We start from the raw sequence: 11,486 nt of genomic DNA on the forward strand, positions 1-11,486 counted from the left end.
AACTTTGACTAATTGATCGTACATAGCACGGTCAGTTTCTTTTACTAATGATTTGAATTGACTGTAGCTATTTTGAAGTAATATGTATGGATGATCGAATTCCTGCAAATTAAAATATAGCTATTTAGTATTTGGTTAATTTCTATGTATAAAAATTTAATTATTAAATTACAATATTTAAAATTATTACAACATTTAAATTTGCCTATATTTTTTTAGAAATTAATGTATAAAAAATTTATTATTATCAATTTAAATATTGAGATAAGAAATAAATACAAAATTCTACCTACCGCCATACGACCTTTATCCATAACTAAAACCTTATCACTATCCATAATTGTATTTAATCGATGGGCAATAGTAAGTACGGTACATTTGGCAAATTTTTTTCGTATCGTATGTTGAATTAAGGCATCTGTTTGCGGATCTACATTAGCTGTCGCCTCGTCAAGCATCAGAATTTTATTGTTTCTTAAAATAGCTCTTGCCAAACAAACTAACTGTTTTTGACCAACGCTATAATTACTACCTCTATCTAAAACACGGCTTTCCAAACCTGTACCAGCAGTAACTACAGCATCCTTTAATTCTACCTTTAACATATATAATTAAAAATTTCATTTTACTCATACAAAAAAAAAAAAAAAAATAAAATTAACGTCTATGTTTCAAGTACTTACTTCTTCAAGTACTTCCCATATAGCTTTATCTGTAAATTCGTTAAAAGGATCTAAATTGCGTCTCAAGGTACCAGAAAATAAAACTGGATCTTGAGGAATAATAGATATATTACGTCGTAAATCCTCTAAACAAATAGACCCAGTGTCTATACCATCGATTTCTAAAATTCCTTCGATTTTAGCTAATCTAAACAAAGCTGCTATTAAAGAGGATTTTCCTGCTCCTGTCCTTCCCACTATACCTATCTACAAAATATTATAACTGTGTATTCTATTTTTGTCTATATTTTTCTAGAAATTAATGTATAAAAAAATATACTTTTTCTCCAGGATTAATGACAAGATTCAATCCTTTTAATACCGGAGGATCTTCCTCTACATATTTCAAATATACGCTTCTAAATTTGATCATTCCATCAATAGGCCAATTTTTTGGTGCATTAGCAGGAAGTGCAACTTGTTTTTCTGTTTTTTTAGCAAACTTTCCTCTATCGCGTAAATTCGGTTCGGGTATGACTTGCGTATATTCTAACACACGCTCCACAGACATCAATTGATTCGCGACTTCAGCATTTTGCCTCATACCCCATTGAATCATTCCAGTCATAGCCATTACTTGAGTGATAGCTAAGCCTACTTCTCCACCGGAAAATGCTATAAGATAAGAAAAATTATATTCTATTATTGTTATTTATTAAAGATTATTTTCTAGAAAAATATTAATTAAATAAAAAAATATCAATTTGAATCTTACATTGTTCCAATAACAAAAAACTGAAGGTAACTACAGATATAAAGATGAAACAAAAGACATCCAACGAAAATCCAAAAGCAGTACTCGCTGTTACGTACATATAAACAGTGGAAGTATGGACGTCTTGCAGTTTATCAAATTCTTTTTTTAATATATCTTGTGCACAATAAGCTCTTATGGTAGACAATCCATTTAAAGTAGCATTTAAATGAGTAAATACAGGTGATCGAGCTGTAAAAATAAAAATTGTAAAAATTTTTTTAATATAAAAATAATTTTCAACTTTATCAATTATTTAAATATATATTTTATAATAATTTTTAATTCTACAAAAATTTCTAAATATGAAGTTAATTAATATTGATTTAATGACGATACTTACTTATTCCTTCCATTCTCTTAATATTTTTACTAGTCTTCAAAAATACTTTTCTTATCCAATAAAATACTGTACCCAAAAATACTATAGGAATTAAGAAAAGAGGATTAATGATACACGATACTGTTAACGATCCAACCATCATCATACATATTTGACCAGCATCGAGTATAGCCTTTGGTAATAATTCATCGATAGCTCCCATATCTTTAGAAAATCTATTAAGTATTCGACCACTGGGATTGATGTCGAAAAATCTCATACCCGTTCTAATTAAAGCGCTAAAGGCCATATCATGTAATTTTTGACTGCATAATATGCATACTTTGTAAAAAGACAATGATCTGGTAATACCAATACAAAATATTCCCACAACTATAATTGTATAAATATATAGATATTTATACATTGATGAAATATCCAAGTTTTCAATCAAAGTATCATTGGTAATATTAGACTTAGCTTGTAAAAGGTAATAATGTCGCGTTTCTTCTGCACTTACTCTGAAAATGTTTTTAATTTATAAAATATAATATTTTAAAATATTTTAAATTTTAAAATAATAATTTATAATACTTACAAAATAGGAACAAAATAATCATTGAGACTGGCTATAAACTGTGTACTTATAAATAGTAGGAGTAATGTAAATGCTAAACATAAATTAGCACCAGTTTGGAAGTATTTAATGAATAGTGAACCTTTAACTGCTCCACGAGAAGTTCCTTCTAGACCATCGTTTAATCCTTGAGGATCTTCATCTTCTTCCTCATCATCTGTTCCTCCGCTACTTGCTTCTGGAGTTCGACTCTATTAAAATAAAATAATATATTTTCTATCTAAAGATTATATAGATTTAAAAAATATAATATTCTTACTCTAGTACTTGATGATGAAAATTGTCTTCTCATAGTACTCTTTTCTAAAGAACTATCTTCATTCGTTTCTGATTCTGCTGCAAGTAATTCAGCATACTCTGGTCGTTGCTTCAATAAATCTTGAAAATTAGAGAATACTGTAACTTTTCCTTGATCTATAAGTATAATAGCATCTACATTCTTCACATATTGTAACTGATGAGTAGCTAAAATCCTCGTTTTTCCAGCTAAATATCTTTGCATACATTCCTCAAATAAATGTTTACTAACATGAGTATCAACCTGAAAATTATAAATTTTTTACTCCAAATTATTTTAAAATTTAAATTATTATTTCTAAAATACTTACAGCACTTAATGGATCATCTAACAAATAAATATCTGCTTGTCTATATAAAGATCTAGCTAAATTGATTCTAGCTTTCTGTCCTCCTGATAAAGAACTGCCTCTTTCTCCAACAACTGTTTGATCACCTTGTGGAAATTGTTTGAAATCTCTTGAAAGAGAACAAGCTTTAATAACTTTCTGATATCGATGACGATCATAAGATTGTCCAAAAAGAATATTTTGTCTAATAGTTGAACCAAAAACCCAAGCTTCTTGTCCAGCATAGCTCAGACTTCCGTTTACTTTCACGTGACCTCTCGTTATATCTATTTCTCCAAGAATGGCAGAAAGAAAAGAACTTTTTCCAGCTCCAACCATACCTATTACAGCATATATCTTTCCTTTTTGCATTTCTAAATTTATACTTTCAAGAGTATTCTCAGATTGACTTGGTTCCCATTTGGCTGTTAAATTCGTCATTTTTATTGCATATATCTCTTCAATTGGCATTGAAGAATGTTTTTTTTCTATAAAAAAAAAAAAAATATTTTAAAAAAATATTTTACATTTGTATTTTATGCTATATATCAAATGTTTACCTCCCATAAGATTTGCTGTATTTTCCAACAAATCACTAGCAACAACTATTAAACCATTGTGTCTCCTTTTTTCTAAAGAATCATCCAGATTCTCATAACTATCTATTTCATCATCAATATATGGTATATCATTTTTGGAAGTTTTATTGGAAACTTGTTTAGATACACTATTAATACTACCATTAAGACTAGCAGTGAAATTATTTGAAGTATAAATATTATCTTGAAATTCTTCATACATCAAAAAATGCTGTAATCTTCTTACAGCCACTATACATTCGGCAATCTCCGCAAAACCCCGCACGAACATTCCAGACATAGTATGCGCCAAAATATTAAAATAGGAAGAAAAAACAAACACTTTATCGGCAGATAATTCATTGCCAAATAAGAGGATACTAATTAGAGTAGCATAAAGAGCCATCCTTGTAGTAAACAAGTTGAAGGTCATATAGATACCTCTAATATAGGCACTCTTAGTGACAACTTGTAATTCTAATTTACGTGCAGTTTCGATCAAAGCGCAGAATGGTTTTTCCCAGGCATACATTTTAATTACTTGAACACCTGATATAATTTCGTCCATTAAGCGAACTCTTTCGTCAGTTTTTATAGCAGTTTGTAGCCGAAATTTGGAAGACAATTTTCCTGTATATGCTAAAATATATAAATTACAAATTTATAAAAATTTATAATAATTATGAACAATAATAATTCACAATTTTTAAAGTTTATATTCTTAAATATTAATTTCAAAACCTTGAATGTGCATTTTTATTTTCGATTACTTATCATTACATCATTATATTTATATTATTATGCAAAATAAAAAATATTTCATATCATTCGAATCTTTTTTTAACAATTTAATTATTATAATATATTACGAAAAACTCACACTGAATTGGCACAACGACGGAAACTGCAGCAATACCAATTAAACCAGCATATCCAGCTTCAGTATAAAGAAAGTATGCTATGATTAACATAGAAATTGGAGCAGACCACATATGATGTATAAAGATGGAAACAAGATCAAATCTATTTACATCATTAGCCACTAAATTAACCACTTTCCCTGGAGCTGTTTCACCAAGTGCTGTTTTACTAAGTCGTAATGCCTATTATGTAAAAAAAAAAAATTATATGTTTATATTATGCATGGAAATACTATTAAAATTTTGAATTAAAATGCAATTTTATTAAACTATACTATATAGTATATATTATGTTTTATATATAAAACGAAATTTTATGAATATTTAAATTAAAATAATTTTTTCCAGGATTATTTGAACTTTTGACAAACAATTTAATAAGACAATTATTTTTTTAAATTACCTTTCGATACACTACAGAACACGTCGCAACCCTGATTTTTGCACCAATATGAAACGCACCGAAAATTGCTTGATTGAGAGTGATTACGTTTATAGCTGTTGCTATACAAATTCCAGCCGCGTATAATAATGCAGTTTCGTAAGTTTCATTCATACTCTTTTTGAAATAACGTAAAAGTCCACCCAAAAGTATTGGTGTCCCTAATCTTTAAATGAATATATGTTATAAATAGTCATATAAAAATAAAAAAACATTAAATAACATCAAAATATGTATTAAATCTAACATTTTGCACCAGGTATTTTATGAATAACATAAAATATTAATATATTTTAATTCTTTTTTTTAAATAATTTTATATTATAATTTTATATCAATAAAATTATCTTTCTAATAAAATTATCAAATGCAAATAATTCTCTAAATTATAATTGTACATGAATTATGAAAATATCGAATGCAAAGAATTGAATTGAAAAACAAAAAAATATACCGGATTATAAATTCATTTAATATTTGCATTAAACCAAGTACAGTATATTCCCACCAAAAGGTACGAAAAATTGCTCTCAATAAACTGGCTTTTCTTTTATGTTTTTTCGAATTTTCCATCTCAATTTTCCATCGCCTAAAATAGTATGTTTCATAAGTAGTTCATAAGTTTTTTTCTCATAAATTTATAGATATATTATCTAAAATATTGAATTGAATGTCGATACAAACTTTTCCAATCGATCTCCAAGCACATTCGATCGATCCGTCTTCAAAGGAGTATATAAATCATCGGTTTGCAGAATCTTTCTGTAGCCTATCTTGAATAAATCTATTGTCCACCTGCATATTATTGTAATAAATAATTTAATAATTTAACAAGTGTAATATGGAAACAAATAATTATATTAACGAATTTCTAATTGAATATTTATTCAATAATATTTTAAATAATTAATTTTTTTATAATTATCTTGAAACAATTATATAGATAATTATAGAATTACTACAGAAAAAATAATTTTATTTACAAATAATATCTATATGTGTTTAGCAATAATGAAGACATTTCGAACGTACGATTTTCATGATTCGTAAAAATAAATATACAATAGAAAAACAATTTCATTAATATTAAATCATTTTTTGTTATTATCATTGATCTTTTTGCTTGTAAATTGTGAAAACAAAACAAATTTAAATATTTAGATATAATTATATGCACTTATAAATTTGAATTTAAATATTTCAATATTAAAATATTCAAATTTAAATATTTAATAATAAATATAGTGTCTGAATTATTTATTTTTTCATAATTTTTAAATTTATACATCACTTTCTTCTTTTATTAAAACGCATTAATTTTAAACAAGTTTTAAAATGATTCTATGTTCGCATATTCAAAATAAGCTACGAATTCATTGAATTAACCTAGTTTTGAATCACGATGAAAGGATAGCAATAATAATAAAATAATAATAAAAGTTGTTGAAAATTGTTTCATATACAATAAATGAATAAAATTTAAAAAAAACTTACCACCAAAGTAACACTGAAAGTAAATTCGCTTTTTCTCGTGGATTTGGTTTCGATTTCAAATTGGTTGTGTCCATCTTCTTCTATATGCTGCATTAACCCACTGTTATTAATTCTTTAATTGCTAGCGAAAAAAATATTCAAGTATAATTCATTTTAAGCGGAAAAAAATAAGAAAATCATGAACACTCGTATTGATTTCTTAAACAAAGACGATTTTATCATTCAAGGAGCTTACATATCTACTTGAGAGTCCTCTTAACGAACAATCTGATTGCTGACTAATTGAGCAATCACTTGAAAATTGACACGACACAGACACAATAAAGGAATCTTGAGAGCAATCACTAAATTCACGTTGTCGATATTCCAAATAGATAAATCCCGTTCGATGATAGTTCAACCAAATCCACTATCCGGAATCGTTCTTTGTCTTCGCATGGAACTGTATCGTGGAGGAAAATAAAAGGTACACCTGTTGAACACCTATATTTAAGACAAAAAGAGATCATGTATCAAATCTAAATTTTTCGTATGTATCGTGTATTCTTTCCTTTTATCTTATTATTCGCTTACTCACTGTTCAAACAACGACAGGAAACTTTTAATATTTTGACACGATTTGATAGACATATAGATATAAAGGAATATTCGGTGTTATTTACTGATAATTATATTTTATAATTATTAAATATTATAATTATTATTACATGAAATCTTAACAGAATAAAATTATAAAATTATGAAGCTAATGAAACGAATAAAACCAAAATGTAGAAATCAATAAATTTGACTTATGATGAAGAAACTATGACTCAATAATATTTTCTTCATATTACGAATATATACATTAGTAAATAATCGAAAGTAGTATTAATTAATATATTTAATTATAAATTTATTATATATAAGTTATAATTTATTATATATATATTATTATATATAAGTTAGTAGTATATTATAAGTTATTTGTATCTTTAATAGGAAAATATATTTAAATTATCATTTTAATTTTTATTATTGACATTATTGCATCACATGACCTTGAATTCTTTATGTAAAATACATTGGAATTAAATTTTACAAAAGCGTAGCAATATACTTAAAATTCATCGATCGTGTTAGAATGTAATGAGTTGAGTAATTTGTAGCAACCATTGTCACGATTTTAATTCACAATTAGCTGCTGAAACATAATGTCATTTAATCAAAGAAATAAAATCTAACATACGTTGTAATATATAATATGTAATATAAAATATTACATATAAAATATGTAATATGAATATATTGCAAAAAGTTAGTGATAACATTAAAATAACAATAAAGATAACGAGTCAACATTGCTATCATTCAATTGTAAACATTATTGTTCCAATATCATAAAAATAAATGAGAAATAAAAAACATATTTAAAAAATATATATATATTTTAAATTATTTAGAAAATATTACAAATATTTTTTCAAATTATCAATCGTATGTATATAGATAAATAATAAGATAAAAATAACGTTAGTCATCTGTCATTCATGATTAAAACTATTTATTTATATTGCCATGAAATGAGATAAAATTAAAAAAATTTAAGAAATTTAAACTAAAATTAAAAAATTAAATTAAACTAAAAATAAAAAAATATATAAAAAACAATAAAATAAAATTTTTAAATATCTTGCATATAGTATGATAAATCTTATTACATTAAGATAGAAGTTACGTATTTGCTTAAATAAAACTATCAAACAAATGAAAATGATTCGTCATGATTATTCAGCAAAAATTTCTACAAAATTTCTGTAATACCATTAAAAATTACCATTTATATAATTTTATATAATCTTAAAATATTATTTATTAAAATATTAGTAATATTTTATTCAAAAAAGATTATATAAAAAATATATTTATTACATAAATTGATAAAGGAAGAATATCGTTTATCTTTACGCAATTATACACATATAATTATTAGTCGCGGAAAGCTTTTTCCAGGAAATACCATGAACTTGCAATAAATTAAGGCAATAATTATATCATGACATTTATTGTACTGTTATCAATTCCAAACTCAGATTTTACGTGATATCAACATAGATTGCGATTTTACATTTTCATAATTTTTACTTCTACAAAGAAAAGAGAAATTATAAATGGTGCTGAATCAGTAAACTTAACATTATAGTTTTAAATTCCATTCGATACATGCGGATGTGTATACACTGTCATAAAACAAGCTATTGCGAAGGTAAACGAACCGTCGTATTCTACCACATTGAAAGTTTTAACAAATTTATCTATGATCTAAATGAGAAGATTCGCATTGCATACATCATCATGCATTATATAAAAATATATTCAAATTACAACTTTAAAAAGTTTATAATGAATATTTTCACTTCATAATTAATAATCTTTAATTATTATCATACAATTATTTTAATGTATATTTTTAAATATATTATACTTTTAAAAAATATTATTATATTATAAATAACATATATAAATAATGTTTATAAATAAATAACATAAAATAATGTTTATAAATAATGATATAACAAAAATATTAATATTAAAAAAATTAAATATGAAACTTTATAATTGAAACACAATTGTTATGCAATAAAAAATCTCTTCAAATTATTATCAGGAATTAATTTAAAAAATGTATATTAAAAAAATTACAAGAGAATTTTTTCATAATAATAATTTTTCAATCACCATTGTTTAAAAATAATAAATTTTTATATTATAAATTATACATCGTTCTTCAATGGATGTAAGTTCCTTCTAGTTGTGTAACGTAGTCAGGCTAATGGTCGCATTAAACGATGCCACGCGAAATTGTTATTAAGACAGAGAAGCTGAGAACGGGTCAATTGTATACGGCACGTGATGTGTACTGTTCAATATATCACGATTCTTTTCAATTTGACTTAATGCATATTGCCATGAGTAATTCATAACATTTTATTTTTGTGGAAAGTAATTTCCAATTTCTATTATACAATTTCACATAAATCGTATAATTTTTATCAAATAGTAACTTATCTTAAATTTATTAAAATTTTTTTCAATTATTAAAATCATTTTCTTATGTTTTTTCAAAGCATTGTAATTGTACTATTCTGTAAATAGTCTAACAGAGATATTTTCAGCCTAAGGGACAAGAATGTCTCAATCTGGCATGCAAAGTGGTTTCAATGTTAACACAGCAGTATTTCACATATACGCTTATTATGATTTGAAAAAGAATTTTGAATAAAGCTAATCGAATGAAATATACATACATATATAAACATTTGATAAATATGTATTTTTACTTACTTTCTGTATTTGTATCATTCGTTTTCTACTTAACAAAAGAATATTATCGATGAATGTTACATTCTATAAATTGGATTTATTTTCTTACGAGTAATGTCGTTAAACGCTTCGATAAATCGAAACGATAAGTACGCCTGCCTTCTTAGTACAAAGCCTGAACCGCTACTGAATACAGATCTTGTCTCTTTCCTTTTCCTTTGGTTGCTTCTTCGTTCTGTGACGTATACTAATATATAGCTACTATTTAACTATCAATATAACTGATTTCTATGTATTTTTGATAATACATACGATTTTCTATACTATTTTCTAATAATTTTTATATAACGCTATATATATTAGAAATTCAATAAATAAAAAATTATAATATTTTCTTTATAAATAATTATTTATAAGCTTAAATATTAGTTTTCTATACTTTTTGATCTTGTTCAAAAAGTTTTTAACATTTTTTATTTGGATATTAACGTACATTAAAAAATTAATTCACAATTACATTTTTTATAATTTTTTGTTAAAAATTTATAGTAAAAAGAAACATAAATAGTTAAAACAAAAATTACAAAAATATACACATGTATAAAAATGATACTTAACCTAATCAAAGTCTATATATAAATGTTATATATCTTCATATAATAAAGTCTATGTATATTTAATAAAATTTTTATAAAAATTAATTCAATAAGTTTAAGAATGAAATCAGTTTATTTTATTTTCAAAACAATGTCATAGGCTACTTACAAAAATAATGCTATGATTACAATTTCTTAATATTTAATGCAATAAATGCTGATACGATATGTATTATCTTAATGCCATGAAATGTTTGTATCTATGTACACATTTGTATATACTTATTTTTTTTTTAAATATTTTGTAGAGTAAGAATTTAGGCCTTATATAAATATTGTCATTTTGTTAGGTTTTCACTTATTCTATTTAGCATTTCATTTCACGACCTTTTAGATGTCGTACAATAATTTTACAATTACGAAACAATTCTGATCTCCTCTTGTAAAATCAAGAGAATTAGAAATTTTACTATGTTTTAATGGTGCATAATACGCACACGCATACTTTACACACATTAGCAGACCTAACATTGGTCAAATGAAAATCGGATGAGAAAAATTTTTTCTTGGAATGCATTCATCTTAGAATAATATTAAAGATTAGTCCTTATTTTTCCTTGTATATTAGATATATAAATAAACAAGTGTTCAATTGCACTACTCCATTAAAGCAATGTTAATTAATTACTGTTCATATTTTATGATTATTTTTGATATTTATATGGAGTAACGAATATCATGGCAAAATACTCAAATTTAAATGCGTTCAGTCATAAAATTGTCAAAATACGAATTATTACAAAAAGGACTAAAACCATAATTTGTCTATACTGATAAAAAAATTACGAAGGGTCCCTTTGAGAACGTGAAAATACCTCCGAAATAATTAAACTGTTTGCATGATTTGTAAGATGTTTCATTTGGATGTTGCAATATAAACATCTAGCAAAAATTCGATATATTTCTATAAAATAAAATAAAAATAAAATAACTAATTAGTTGTATTTGTTATTTGCCAAATATAAAGGCATTATTTTTACTAAAAAAAAAAAAAAAAAAAAAAAAAAAAAAAAAAAAAAAAAAAAAAAAAAA

General features: G+C 24.8%; 3 protein-coding genes across 3 annotated transcripts in view; all 3 read right to left on the reverse strand.

Annotated features, from left to right (window-relative positions):
- The window catches only part of LOC116186356 (probable multidrug resistance-associated protein lethal(2)03659), a 1,806-nt gene extending 573 nt beyond the window's left edge, over window positions 1–1,233 (reverse strand). The window contains exons 1-4 of the mRNA XM_031513386.1: window positions 1,003–1,233; window positions 684–929; window positions 294–596; window positions 4–102 (exon numbers count right to left, since the gene is read on the reverse strand). Coding sequence (XP_031369246.1) covers window positions 4–102; window positions 294–596; window positions 684–929; window positions 1,003–1,233 — 879 coding nt within the window. The remainder of the gene's footprint in view (window positions 1–3; window positions 103–293; window positions 597–683; window positions 930–1,002) is intronic.
- LOC102681300 (multidrug resistance-associated protein 4-like) lies at window positions 1,106–10,007 on the reverse strand. The gene is made up of 14 exons (XM_031513405.1): window positions 9,820–10,007; window positions 6,731–6,978; window positions 6,496–6,616; window positions 5,686–5,796; window positions 5,456–5,590; window positions 4,963–5,167; window positions 4,520–4,742; window positions 3,622–4,278; window positions 3,044–3,549; window positions 2,695–2,976; window positions 2,397–2,626; window positions 1,820–2,319; window positions 1,536–1,668; window positions 1,106–1,337 (listed from the first exon to the last, which is right to left on the reverse strand). Exons 3-14 carry the CDS (start codon window positions 6,567–6,569, stop codon window positions 1,250–1,252), a joined length of 3,144 nt encoding a protein of 1,047 aa, XP_031369265.1. The 5' UTR covers window positions 6,570–6,616; window positions 6,731–6,978; window positions 9,820–10,007; the 3' UTR covers window positions 1,106–1,249.
- Window positions 10,008–10,579: 572 nt separating this feature from the next.
- LOC102680999 (serine/threonine-protein kinase polo) overlaps window positions 10,580–11,486 on the reverse strand; it is a 5,109-nt gene continuing 4,202 nt past the window's right edge. Inside the window, exon 8 of the mRNA XM_006621659.2 lies at window positions 10,580–11,368. The gene's annotated coding sequence lies outside the window, so the exon portion shown is untranslated. The remainder of the gene's footprint in view (window positions 11,369–11,486) is intronic.

Source organism: Apis dorsata, unplaced genomic scaffold (assembly GCF_000469605.1).
Source record: "Apis dorsata unplaced genomic scaffold, Apis dorsata 1.3 scaffold_631, whole genome shotgun sequence".
In the NCBI taxonomy this organism is placed as follows: Eukaryota; Metazoa; Arthropoda; class Insecta; order Hymenoptera; family Apidae; genus Apis; species Apis dorsata.